The sequence below is a fragment of the Schistocerca cancellata genome, chromosome 2 (genome assembly GCF_023864275.1).
Source record: "Schistocerca cancellata isolate TAMUIC-IGC-003103 chromosome 2, iqSchCanc2.1, whole genome shotgun sequence".
Lineage (NCBI taxonomy): Eukaryota > Metazoa > Arthropoda > Insecta > Orthoptera > Acrididae > Schistocerca > Schistocerca cancellata.
In genome coordinates, this window is record NC_064627.1 from 418885867 (window position 1) to 418900910 (window position 15044).

The 15044-nt window shown below is 39.8% G+C and overlaps 1 protein-coding gene across 2 annotated transcripts in view; it reads right to left on the bottom strand.

Annotated features, from left to right (window-relative positions):
• The window catches only part of LOC126161866 (DNA repair protein REV1), a 117357-nt gene that overhangs the window by 37178 nt on the left and 65135 nt on the right, over positions 1 to 15044 (bottom strand). For both annotated transcript variants that reach the window (XM_049917982.1, XM_049917983.1), the window contains 2 exons: positions 10293 to 10419; positions 3214 to 3308 (listed from right to left, as the gene is read on the bottom strand). In XM_049917982.1, the coding sequence (XP_049773939.1) occupies positions 3214 to 3308; positions 10293 to 10419 (222 nt within the window). The remainder of the gene's footprint in view (positions 1 to 3213; positions 3309 to 10292; positions 10420 to 15044) is intronic.

Sequence of the window (15044 nt, forward strand, 5' to 3'; positions counted from 1 at the left end):
ATAGATGATTCGTCCATCCTGTGAATCGAGACTCTCAACTATTTTTGCCAGTTATCGAGGTTGACACTGACAAGACATTAGTATAGAAAATTCCTAGACTTTTGGTAATGTTTTAATTTAAGTTTAAATGTTTTGTGTAATTTCAGATTTGCTATTGTAATTCATGAGAAAAAGGGGCATTTAACAGATGGACAATTGTACATTCAGGCAACAAGTGAAAAAAAAAAACTTTTCTTGTATGATGTAATAACAAATCAGCAGTTTTCGCTGTTTCCCTTTATATGTCCTGTGAAACTTTGCTTCTTGCCAAATTTCATGATTCTAGGTCAACAGGAAGACACTATAGGTTTCAGTGAGGGAGTTTGTGAGCATCAAAATATGTGACATAAATAACTGTATCTTTTGATTGTAATGACTCAGAAGCTCAAAGTTTTACACTGACAAGGGAAACATTAGTACGTAAATTTCAACTTAATACATCTACTCATTCCTCAGAAAAAGGATTCTTAACAGTCAGACAGACCGAGGACCAACAAAGCAATCCTATAACTGTTCCATTTTACTGACTGAGGCATGGAATCCTAAAAAGGAGAGCATTATAGAAAGATGTCTTAAAGAGGTACGCAGAAGAGAAAACAAGGTGAGGTAGGAAGAGACTTTTGATTCTGGATGATATGATGGACGGCTACATACACAGCAACATTAAGAAGGAAGCAATGGATGGCAGGAAGGAACAGACACACAAAGGACCTGCTAATATGGCAGAAAACTGACGATCGTGATGATGTGTTCAAATTAGCTTAATTTAGTATCATCACATGAATTTGTTTCTGTTTCAAGTCAAGTTTACAAGAGTGTGATAGAGCGTTACTGTTCTTTTTGAGTGATGCAGAGCTTTGCAGTGCTGATCACCATGCTGTATTAGCTGACAGTCAGCAACAACAAGATGAAAATGTTCATTTATTGTCTGACATCAAAGAAAGCAGGTTTCAGATAACAGCTGAGAAAGAATAGTGTCTCTAATAACATACATTCCAAAAACAGTTCATATGTTTATCTGAAATTCAAGAAACTGTGATACAAGATTTATCTGGACAAACACTGTGGAAGTGACAAGTTTGTGTGGCCTTCATCCACAGCAAGCTCAGAAATATTCATCTTTTAAATAAAAATCACCTTTTTGCTGCAATGTATTTTATTTCTTCTAGACGTATTTCACCTTCTACTTTAAGGCATCTTCAGCAGAATCTAGGATGATACAGTTTTGTTTCAATATATAATATTTGTAGATTATAACACAGTTCACATCTTATTTTTTACATAAATAAGTGATTACTTACAGTTCCTTGTGTTTTTGACTGGCATCTGTGTTTCCTCTTATCTTTTCATATGCTGGAGGTAGCACTACAGCTTCAATTGAAAAACATGGGCATGTTTTCACATTACAAACTTTTTTCTTTACAATTTTCATACTGTTTGTGCTAACTGCTGTGGAGCACTCGTTAGTCTTCTGATGCTAGTTGTAGATATAGTTATGACTTTGAATCACAATGATCGGTAAAATATCTAGAAATAGTGAGAGAAGAGTAATGGTGCTCCACAGCAATCATTGCAAACAATAAGAAAACTGCATAGAAAAAAGTTCTTAATATGAAAACATGCTTCTCTTTCATAAGTGAAATTACAGTGCGACCTCCCACATATGACCAAGTGAGAGGAAATGAAGGTGCCGGCCAGAAACCAAAGAACTGTAAGTAATCACTTATTTATGTAAAAAATATTATGTGAACTGGTTTATAATCTAGAAAGATTGTGTATCAAAACGAAATTTTATCATTCCAGTTTCCACAGAACATGCCTTTAAGCCTGAAAGAAATAAAATACAATACAGCAGGAAAAGGCAGTTTTTATTTAAAAAACAAATATTACTGTGGAAATGTTTTTATTTAGAGTGCATTTACATGCAACCCTGACCTGGACGCACATTGAAAATCTTTCTGAGCAAATAAAAATAATGGGAATACTGAATTCAGAGAGTGTTTTGCATCAAGGCAGACTCAGTTTCTGATATTATTGTTATTCTATGCAAACACGGACCAAATGGAAGAGTTCCAAGGTAAAATTATGGTTTATGATAATATCCTCAGATGTTGGAGGACCTAAACTGATACTGAAATACAGTCTGAGCAAATAATAATAATAATAATAATAATAATAATAATAAATTAGAGGGAAAACCACATGTTGTGATAAATAAAGATTTTAAAACTTCCTGGCAAATTGTAACTGTTTGCTGAACTGGGACTCAAACCCGACATTTTTCCAAGAGCATACGCTCTGTCAACAGAGCTATCAAAGCATGACTCACAACATGCATCACAGCTTTACTTCTGCCTGTACGTCTCCTACCTTCTAAAGGAAGGAAGATTCGGTTTAACATCCTGTTGACACCGAAGTTATCAGAGATGGAGCACTAGCTTAGACAGTGTCAACAATGGGGAAGAAAACCAGTTGTGTGCCCTTTCAAAGGAACCATCCTGACATTTGCCTGGAGCGATATAGGGAAATCATGGAAAACCTAAATCTCAATGGCCGGATGCGGGTTTGAGCCATCGTCCTCCCAAGTGTGAGTCCAGGGTGCTAACTACTGTGCCATCTCACTCAGTCTTCTACCTTCAAAATTTCACAGAAGTTCTCCAGCATACTTTTTGGGATTAGCACTACTGGAAGAAAGGATATTACAGAGAAATGGCTTTACCAGAACCTGGGGGATGAATTTTCACTCAGCAGTGGAACGTGCACTGATTTGAAACTTCCCGGCAGACAAACTGTGTGCCGAACCGGGACTCATACCTTTGCCTTTCACACGCAAGTACTCTAGTGACTGAGCTAACAAAGTGCAACTCACAACCAGCATTCACAGCTTTACTTCTGTCAGTACCTCAGCTCGCTGTGAGGAAGGTCATGAGTAATGCTTTGATAACTCAGTAAGTACAATACTTGTCTGTGAAAGGCAAAGGGCCCAGGTTAGAGTCCCAGCTAGGCACACAGTTTTAATCTGCCAGGAAGTTTCAAATCAGTGCACACGCCACTGCAGAGTAAACATACATTCTGGAATAAATATGTTATTTAATGTGTGATTGTCTCAGCATTAAATAGCCACAAAAAATGAATAGACGAATTATGTAAATGACAAATTAGGTAAATACTTACATTATGTGTATTCTGATTTTCATCATTGAATCCCCTCTCAACAAGCGCAATGGAATCAGGAACTGGAAGCACTCTGTCTGTTGACTTTCCAGAATCTACAAGAAGAAATAATTGTAACTTGATTTTGTACAGTTTTTAATTATACACTGACTACTCAAATGCACTGCGTTTATGCTAAAAAAGTGTAAAGAACTAATTCTTGGTGAACAGTTCACTGTGAGTCCTAAATGGAGGAAACAGTAAATTAATCAGTGTGTACAAGATACAGAGTAGCAGGGGAAATGCAAAGAACTCTACGTGGAGCCAGAAAGAGAGAGAGTATGACAGACTGGTGAAGGAAGGGGGTGGAGAGCATGAGGCAGACGGCATGACAAGCAACAATGTGGTCAAGGACAAAGAGTAAATGAGAAATGGAGAGAAGATATACACAAATAGGAGACATGGAGTAATAGGATAGCAGATTAGAAGTGGGAGGGGATGTGGAGGTGCGGCGATGGTTGTAAATGGAGAAAGAGTTAAGAAGTGTGCAAATAATAGAATGAAGACAGTGTGGAAGAGAAGAGTAGATGATGTAATTATGGTGATACAAATGTATTAAGAGGGAGCAGATACAGAAGGAAAAGAAGGGTGTAAAGAAAAAAATAGGTTATGGTGAAGCTAGGGACAAGTGTAATGAGGAAACAAATAGGATGAGGGAAAAAAATAGCAAGGGGGAAATAAAATGGACAGCAAAAAGCAAGGATATGGAGTAATAGGATAAAGTATAAATCAATTTTGTCACATTACAAATTCACTATTGTTGCAGTTGCATAGCTAATCAAGTTCCACTCTGAAGCAAAACAGAGTAGCTTTTAGCACTCATTTATTCTTCATTCATTGAATACTGTAGATCCTATCGAGAAAAGTGAATCTTCACGGACATGGAATGAGTCAAATTGCACATTAACAAAAGATAAGAAACTCTTATAGATTCAATATGTGCATTGTATTAACAATACACTATCAGTATACTTCTTATGCCACCTCATGTTAAATAGCAAATTTGGAAGGAAAGCCACTATCCCCAGAAAAAAACTACTATTTTCTCAGTTATGTAAATAGTTTCCTTTCTCTTCTATTGGTAGACTAAAATTTATTTGCATTTACATTTAAAAGAAAACACAGCAGTTATTGACATATGTAACAATAGAGGCCTCTCTACAATACACTACTGCTTGTCATGCAGCCCAGTAGTAACTGATAGCATTTAACCACTTCAGCATACTTAACACTATTACAAACTGTGTTACAACAGATAATACTCTCGTCAGGTTGTCAAAAATCAGCACATGTAGTCAAACCTTTAATGACTGAATTGCAGTGTTCATAAAATACAGTAAAAACATACTGGGCTATGGGTCCTCGTCTTATGTTAAAATCTTCTGCTTCCATCCTTAACTGCACCATCACACACAGCAACCATGCACCAAGACATGTCATCTTAATTAGCTGTGTACACTAAATGTGTTCAGCTGAATCTTTTTCTAGTGTCTGGGTGTAGGTGAGCTGTTATATTCTAGGTATCATTGGATGTGCAGTTACTGAATGAACCATAATGCAATACCATTGGTCACCTGCTTTGCCTTGTTTCCAAATACTGCCAACCTCCAGACCAACAAAGTACTTAATACAAGTATGTATCTGAATTAAAATAGACAAAGCTCATTCTGTTATCTCTCATTTGCAAGTTAAAAACATCATCATATTTATTTTTATGCATAGATATTTCTAACCCAATCAGCAAGTTGAGTTTTCTTCCTTTCTTTTCCATGTGTAGAATCCTAAGTTGTCCTCTATTCCCTTTAAGAGTGGCCTGTTTCGAACTTTTAGTTCAGAGGAACATTATCATCTCCTATGATTAATTTTGTAGTAAATAATTACACTTATGACAAGTACAGTCGCCGGCCGGAGTGGCCGAGCGGTTCAAGGCACTACAGTCTGGAAATGTGCGACCATGACGGTCACAGGTTTGAATCCTGCCTCGGGCATGGATGTGTGTGATGTCCTTAGGTTAGTTAGGTTTAAGTAGTTTGTTGTGTTCAGGGGGACTGATGACCCCAGAAGTTAAGTCCCATAGAGCTCAGAGCCAAGTACAGTCAGGGAGTAGTTTAATGTTTTGCGTGAACATAGCTGAAGTAAGTGTCTTACCCTATAATGCAATAGCTAACCATTAGAATTGCAGTCAGATCTATGCAGTGAGAGCTTACAGTGGTTACTTGCTGAAAACAATATTCTTACTGTTAACGTTTCCAGAACAAAATACTTTGTTTATGTTAAGTGTGTTGTCATAGAAGATAATTCCAAAAGATAACAGGGAGTGAGAATATGCATAATAAACCAATACCCAACCTTTGCAGGAGAACTTGTGTGAAATTTGGAAGGTAGGATGAGGTACTGGTGGAATTAAAGCTGTAAGGATGGGTTGTGAGTCATGCTCAGAGTGAAGAAATCATTCTGGAAACATTCTCTACGCTGTGGCTAAGCCAAGTCTCTGCAATATCATTTCTTCAAGATGTGCTAGTCCTGCAATTTTGCAGAACTTCTGTGAAGTTTTGATGGTAGGAGACGAGATATCAGTGGAAGTAAAGCTGTGAGGGCATGTTAAGCGTTGTGCTCGCGTAGCTCAGATGACTGAGCCAAATATATTCCTCTTTGTTTCCTGTATAATATGTTTCCAAATAATTTTTGCTTTATATTCGGAGTCTTTTATTTATTGTTTGTAGCCATGTGTTTCATTCTTCTAACAACAGATGGGAGGAATTTGCAAAACTAGTGCTATTGGAATTTCATCTCCTGACTACACATTGTCATCTGAATTAGATAGACAAGATCATTAGAATTATCCATCCTTGTCCTCGTTTCTGTTCAACATGACTCTTGTTTCTTTTACGGGAAAATGTGACTCAAAAGTTACGTAGAAATATGTTTAAGAAACTGTTAAATTTTTAACCTACACTGTACTCTGTGTAAATCTTCTAATATCCCTTTTTTCTAAATTAGTTGGACACCCCATCACTCCACAGGTAGAATGATGCAATGCAGTAAAAAATTATGTAAAAGTTATCTGTGGTTCATCAACTGGGAACTACTATCTGTTGAAACAAATAATTCTAGTTTCTCTAGCGAGAGATCTTGTCTCCTAACTGACTGCAAAAACCAGATATGCTGATTTTGAAGTTTGATTTTCATTCAAATAATTTTCTTTATCAGAACTCTCATCTTTCCTTAGAAAACTGCTGCTCTAATTAATTCCTTTAGTAAACATTTTTAATGATTAACTCAGAACACAGAAGTGAAGTGAAGTTAAGTATAGTGTAATATAACAGAATCATGAACAATGAAATTTTCTGTCCCAGCTGTTACAGAATTACCGTTATTCACACCAGCCAAAATCAACTGATTATTGTGTAAGAAACAGTGATTCTAAAACAGCCAATCTCTTCCTATAATTTCTCTATAAAAACTGTGCTTGAGGCACTGTTGATGTAAGCTTTTCATTTTGGGTGCCACAACCACAAATTTATTGAAGGTTGGTTGATATCGGGAAGGGGACCAAACAACGAGGTCACTGGTCCCTTCGGATTAGGGAACAGTGATAAAGGAAGTCAGCTGTGCCCTTTCAAATGAACTATCTTGGCATTTGCCTGGAGTGATGTAGAGAAATCATGGAAACCTAAACCAGGATGGCTGGATGCGTATTTGACCTGCCGTCCACCAGAATGCAAGACTAGTCTGCTAACAACTGTCCCACTTTGGTAGGTTTTATTGAAGGACACCTTGATTGTTTTAGAATCACTGTTTCTTACACAATAATCAGTTGATTTTGGCTGGTGTAAATAACGGTAATTCTGAAACAGCTGGGACAGAAAATTTCATTATTCATGATTCTGTTATATTACACTATACTTCACTTCTACGATATGGATGCTAATTGGTCACCACATGTTGTTGTTAATGTTTCACCATGATTGTCAAATAAAGCATGGACTACCACTTTTACATCTACATCACTTAAGGTAGTTGGATCTAGAAACAAACTGTCAATGGCTGTTGCACTTCATTTTTTAGTCCTTGATGGGAACTTTTCTGTGGCAAACAGTCCAAAACTGGATGACAACTACTCTACTCTAGCTGTTCTCAATCAGTACAGTCTCCACAAACAATGATTCTCTGTTTATTAAAACTGTCTTACACTTTACGAAGCTTCTGAGATTTCCTGTTGGCAGTCTGTAAGCTGTCAATAGTACTAATTTGTGTTTTTTCTACCACTACTGGTGGCACAACTTTCACAGAGTTGTTGGACACAGTATTAGTTACCCCACAAGATCTGCCAGTTAATTTCAATTTTTGCATATACAGCCACTGTCACTTTCATCCTGTTGGTTCTAAAGTACAGGGTGTGGCAGCATAACTTCCTGATCTGAAAACGAAATAAAACCCATTTTATGAATCAGATTTTTTTAAAAAATAATTTAGTTACATGTTTGAAGTTTTGATTCACACAGTTTTGAAGTCATTTGAGGTAGGGGGCACGCACGCACGCCCCCCCCCCCCCCCCCTCTCAAATGCCTGGATACAGCGACATAACTTCCTTGTTTGTCATGCATGCCATTCATGCTGTAGCTGTCGTAGTGGGTTGGGAGTGGTCTCATTTGACAGGGGTATTTCTAAAGTGTTATTCTCTTCCAGATTAGTCACCATCATGCATTGGAACAGCGAGGAGCAAGCAGGTGCTCTGTGATCACAGTCCACCCACGCCTTCCAAAATTTCTTCAATGTAGCGCGATGGGCCATGTCCTGGACCAGAAATAAATGATTACATGGGTCACTATGTTCAGGCAAACGATGAGTACAATACGATGAAGAACTTGAGTCCATTAGCCCACCATATCATGTGAGAACACTGCAGCAGTGAGAGCTTCAATCTTGCAATACCAATGGCATTCTGCATGCAAACATACATGTGATCTTGGACTTTCCAATCATTCAGTGAGACAAATTCTTCACAACGATCTTCATTACCATCTGTACAAGTTGGTGATTGGGCAGGAACTCTCCAAACATGAATTTAGTTCTTGGAGGTACGCATGAGGCACTCTTCTTGAAAACATTCCTCAGGACGCAATTGTGTTTTTCAGTGATGAAGCCCATTTTCACCTGGCTGGATAAGTTAACAAACATAAAATGTGCTACTGGGTCAACAGCAGTCCCCAAGAATTGCATCAAAGGCTTCTGCCATCATCTAAAGTCACAGTGTAGTGTGTAGTTTCCATAGCTGTGATTGTTGGTCCCTGGGTTTTTGAAGAATATGAGGTAATAGTGACAGTGAATTAAGACTGGTATGTGAATATGCTGGAGAATCTTTTTTTTCCATGACTTGAAGAACTGGACTTAGGAGACATGTGGTTCCAACAGGATGGAGCAACAGGCACACTTCAAGGGCTGTTTTAAGGGAAGACTTCCTGGAGCACCTGATCTCAATAAGGAGCAATTTGGATTGGCCAGCCCACTTCCAAAATTTAGCTCCATGCAATCAGTCTTTTACAGATTGCATGGGGCAAACGGAGGCGCTGGGAGTGAGGCATTATTGTAGAACTTATTGAACATACTATGGTTTTACTGCAGGGACTGAGAGGACTGCTAAGATGCCACCAGAATCAAATTCGTCCATGTTAATTGCATGATCCTGTCGCAGGCCTCGCTGCATCCAGCTCCAAGGGGCCCCATGCCATTGATGCTGGACCTGGAGCCAATGCAAGTTGACACCCTTTCACAGTCATCGCCATCTCAACAGCCATCATCGCATGGAGATGGACTCCTCATCTTAGTGGTTTTCCCACATGCTGCCTTGAATCTCTCTGCAGTCATCAAGATACCTCAAACTTCATTTGCACCTCCGTCTCTGATTGTGGATGCATGCCCTCTGCCCAATTTTCAGCTGGTGTTCTTGGGAGGGCTCAGGGCATATGCTGGAGCATGGGTAGCAGCTTGGCACCAGCCTTCGGCTGCAGTCTCCTCAATGCCAGTTGCATCCAGCCATCACCTCCCCCCCCCCCCCCTCGCCCCTCCCATTGTTGTTCTTTCATCCACATTACATGGTGAGGGTCAGGAGGTTGGAGGGTGGGTGGGAGGGATATGGTACCATAGATTGATACCGTCCACTGGCGTCTCACAGTTGGCAAAGGAAATGCACGTTTCTGACAAACACTGATAAGAGATTGTGCAGGAACCCAGTGGATCCAATGGTGTGTGCTCACTGTGCCATGTCTTTAATGCTCCGACTACAAGTGCCTGCTGCCACTGCAATATAGGATGGCCAGCAGCAGCTACAGACCCCAGCCTCTGTCGCAGTCTTTGACAGTTTCAGTATTTGCCAGTCTTTGACAGTTAGCTTGTGCATTAGTAATAGGAGCCTCACACAGCATGACGCCTGTGTTTGGTTCTTTTGATAGCTGGACTGTATTGCTGTTTGTTCATATTATGTGTCCGTTAATCATGTCTGCTCCTTTCCAGCTTCAATATGATGACAGACGCTGCACCACTCTGAAGCCCACCTCTCCTTACCATTGTGTATGAAGTAGTACACAACAGTACTTCTTATAGTCTAACTACATTCCTTGCTACACAAGATTTTTCTGGGGGTAAACATTTTAAAATAAAATACATAAAAATGTTTGAGAAGAGATTTTGACATTTATGGATTCTAATAACTGAACATTTCACATTTATCAAGCTTAGAAATGTACCATGAGACAGTGTCATAATAACAACTATGATGAATAAACAAAATGTCATATGAGATGACCAGCAAATTCCCAAAAATAACAAGTTGCTGCCACCAAATATATTGTATTACTATTTTCATCATCATCATCATCATCATCATCATCATCATCATCATCATCATCGCAATTCTGTGACAACAGCAAGCAAGAGAAAAAAATTTAAGAGCAAATGTTTGCTTGCTACAAAAAACCTAAAAAACTGGATGGAATAATTTTGGTGTACTTCTACAAAAAAAAACAGAGAACTTCACAAACCATTATTTCCCTTAACTGGATGGATAACAAGGTCTATTTTCTGCTGCCGACACTTCTGATACTTTAAATCTTCCTCTATCTCCATGCGAACATCATCAGGAAGAGCGGACAGAAAATTTGGATCGACCTGAAGAAAAGAGAAAAAACAACACTACAGCTCATAAAAACATATAAAAATTACAAATACATATACTTACAATAATAAAGTGCATTTGCAAACCAAGCATGTTGCACTAGAAATGATTTTATTGAAATACTTTAAATCCTTTGTCGATTGTGAAATTATTTTTTTGGACTGAACCTTAATATCACAAGCTGAAACTAATTAGACAGTGCTTAATTCAGCAGAGGAGCACTTTTATATATTCTGTTTGTTTCAAAATACCAACTTTAAAAAAAAATTAAACTTTTTATTCTAAAAGCAGAGAAATGATACTTATGAGGTAATTATTTCATCCCAAAATAAGAGAGAACACTATAGGTGAGTGAGAGAAATGAGAGGGGTTATCTGAATTCAGTCAGCATTTTTCCTGGTGATATGGTCTGCAGAAAATGATTGTTCACTTTAGCTCCTCATCTACATCTACATCTACATCTACATCCATACTCCGCAAGCCACCTGATGGTGTGTGGCGGAAGGTACCTTGAGTACCTCTATCGGTTCTCTCTTCTATTCCAGTCTCATATTGTTCGTGGAAAGGAAGATTGTTAGTATGCCTCTGTGTGGGCTCGAATCTCTCTGATTTTATCCTCATGGTCTTTTCGCGAGATATATGTAGGAGGGAGCAATATACTGCTTGACTCTTCTGTGGAGGTATGTTCTCAAAACTTCAACAAAAGCCCATACCGAGCTACTGAGCATCTCTCTTGCAGTTTTCCACTGGAATTAATCTATCATCTCCGTAACACTTTTGTGATTACTAAATGAGCCTGTAACGAAGCACACTGCTCTCCAGTGGATCTTCTCTATCTCTTCTATCAACCCAATCTGGTACAGATCCCACACCGGTGAGCAGTATTCAAGCAGTGGGTGAACAAGTGTACTGTAACCTACTCCCTTTGTTTTTGGCCTGCATTTCCTTAAGATTCTTCCAATGAATCTCCGACTGGCATCTGCTTTACCGACAATTTTATACGGCCATTCCATTTTAAATCACTCCTAATGCCTACTCCCAGATAATTTATGGAATTAACTGCTTCCAGTTGCTGACCTGCTATATTGTAGCTAAATGATAAAGGATCTTTCTTTCTATGTGTTCGCAGCATATTACACTTGTCTACATTGAGATTCAATTGCCATTCTCTGCACCATGCACCAATTCGTTGCAGATCCTCCCGCATTTCAGTATAATTTTCCATTGTTACAACCTCTCGATATACTACAGCATCATCCACAAATAGCCTCAGTGAACTTCCGATGTTATCCACAAGGTCATTTATATATATTGTGAACAGCAACGGTCCTGTGACACTCCCCTGCTGCACACCTGAAATAACTCTTACTTCGGAAGACTTCTCTCCATTGAGAATGACATGCTGCATTCTGTTATCTAGGAACTCTTCAATCCAATTACAAAATTGGTCTGATAGTCCATATGCTCTTACTTTGTTCATTAAACGACTGTGGGGAACTGTATCAAATGCCTTGCGGAAGTCAAGAAACACAGCATCTACCTGGGAACCTGTGTCTATGGCCCTCTGAGTCTCGTGGACGAATAGTGCGAGCTGGGTTTCATACGATCGTCTTTTTTGAAACCCATACTGATTCCTACAGAATAGATTTCTAGTCTCCAGAAAAGTCATTGTACTCTAACATAATGTGTGTCCCAAAATTCTACAACTGATCAACGTTACAGATACAGGTCTATAGTTTTGCACATCTGTTCGACATCCCTTCTTGAAGACGGGAATGACCTGTGCCCTTTTCCAATCTTTTGGAACACTACACTCTTCTAGAGACCTACGGTACACCGCTGCAAGAAGGGGGTCAAGTTCCTTCACGTATTTTGTGTAAAATTGAACTGGTATCTAATCAGGTCCAGCGGCCTTTCCTCTTCAGAGCGATTTTAATTGTTTTTCTACCCCTCTGTCATCTATTTTGATATCTACCATTTTGTCATTTGTGCGACAATCTAGAGAAGGAACTACAGTGCAGTCTTCCTCTGTGAAATGGCTTTGGAAAAAGACATTTAGTATTTTGGCCTTTAGCCTGTCATCCTCTGTTTCAGTACCATTTTGGTCACAGAGTGTATGGACATTTTGTTTTGATCCACCTACCGTTTTGACATTAGACCAAAATTTCTTAGGGTTTTCTGCCAAGTCAGCACATTGACCTTTACTTTCGAACTCATTGAATGGCTCTCACATAGCCCTCCTCACACTACATTTCGCTTCGTATAATTTTTGTTTGTCTGCAAGGCTTTGGCTATGTTTATGTTTGCTGTGATGGTCCCTTTGCTTCTGTAGCAGTTTTCTAACTCGGTTGTTGTACCACGGTGGCTCTTTTCCATCTCTTACAATCTTGCTTGGCACATACTAATCTAATGCATACTGCACAATGGTTTTGAACTTTGTCCACTGATCCTCGACACTATCTGTACTTGAGATAAAACTTTTGTGTTGAGCTGTCAAGTACTCTGAAATCTGCTTTTTGTCACTTTTGCTAAACAGAAAAATCTTCCTACCTTTTTTAATATTTCTATTTACGGCTGAGATCACCGATGCTGTAACCGCTTTATGATTGCTAATGCCCTGTTCTGTGTTAACTGTTTCAAATAGTTTGGGTCTGTTTGTCACCAAAAAGGTCTAATATGTTATCGCCATGAGTTGGTTCTCTGTTTAACTGCTCAAGGTAGTTTTCAGATAAAGCACTTAAACAAATTTCACTGGATTCTTTGTCCCTGCCACCCGTTATAAACGTTTGAGTCTTCCAGTCTATATCTGGTAAATTAGAATCTCCACCCAAAACTATAACATGGTCGGGAAATCTACTCGAAATATTTTCCAAATTTTCCTTCAGGTGTTCTGCCACAACAGCTGCTGAGCCAGGGGGCCTTTGGAGACATCCAATTACCATGTTTGAACCTGCTTTAACCGTGACCTTCACCCAAATTATTTCACACTTCCAATCTCCGTCAATTTCCTTCGACACTATTGCACTTTTTATCACTATAAACACGCCTCCCCCTTCACTGTCCAGCCTGTCTCTGCGGTATACATTCCAATCTGAGTTTAGAATTTCATTACTGTTTACATCTAGTTTCAGCCAACTTTCCATCCCAAGTACTATGTGGGCATTGTGACAGCAGTTCTGGACCTTTCTATAGACACTCCTGCAGTTTACTATTAACACATTAATATTGTCATTCCCTGTTGCGTTTTGCCTACTGCTACGTTGTCGCGTCTCAGGAGGTGTCTTGTCAGGCCTAGGGAGGGAATTCTCTAACCTAAAAAAAACCCCACATGTGCACTCCACACGTACTCCGCTACCCTTGTAGCCGCTTCCTGCATGTAGTACACGCCTGACCTATTCAGGGAGACCCTACATTTCTCTATCCGATAGCGGAGGTCGAGAAATTTTCACCCCCAGATCTCTGCAGAATCGTCTGAGCTTCTGGTTTACGCCTTCCACTCAGCTCCAAACCAGAGGACCGTAATTGGTTCTGGGAACGACACTACAAATAGTCAGCTCAGATTCCAGCTGGTGAGCGAGGCTTTCCGCCTTCACCAACTCCGCCAACCGTCTGTATGAACTGAGGATGACCTCTGAAGCCAGACGGCAGGAGTCACTGATGCCGACATGAGCAACGATTTGCAGTCGGGTGCACCCACTGCTCTCTATCGCCGCTGGCAGGGCCTCCTCCACATCTCGGATGAGAGCTCCCGGCAAGCAGACAGATTGAACACTGGCCTTCTTCCCCGACCATTCCGCTATTTCCCTAAGGGGCTCCATCACCCGCCTAACACTGGAGCTCCCAATCACTAAAAAAAACCCCTCCCCCTGTGTGCCTGCTCAGATCTTGCTGAAGGAGCGGCCACATGTCCACTCACAGGCAGAGCGGGCGATGCCACATGGCCAGCCTCCACATTGCCTTCCACCTCGTGCGACGCGAACGCCGTTGAACCTGCAAATCACCTTGGGGAGAGGGTGGCCCAACCATGCCCGGTACTCGCGAAGATGTCTCGACAGCAAGGAGTGTGGGTGAAGCATGTAACACCTGGGATGTACCATGCGATGCACCAGACTCCCCTCTGCCGCTACACTCCGAGGCAGCAGCCTGAAGATGGCTGAACGTGGCCATCAGCATGTTCAGCTGTTCGCGAACAGTAGCCAGCTCTTCCTGCATCCATACACAGCAGTCACACATCCTATCCATTCTAAGAAATCAATAATTTACTGTAGAGAGATAAGTAATCAACTTTTAACTAGACTGCTTATTTACTAAAGGCGGCTGACAGCTGACTAAACAGTGGTTACTAGACACTTCTTGTTGTAAACAACGAAAATAAGCACTAACTGTCTCTGGACTGTATTCAAAACAAACACAAAATCTATGGAACACTATTACTAGTACTCGAAAATTAAAGCTTCCTAAAATCTAAAACACAAGGTAAAAGAAGTAACAAGAAATAAAAACACAGTTAATATTTAAATTTTCTTTCTCTCAGCAGAAAAAACAATATTAGATTTGCAAGAAAAATTTATACTGACACTGAATTTTGTTGCAAACAGTGTTAGTTGGACGTTAAATT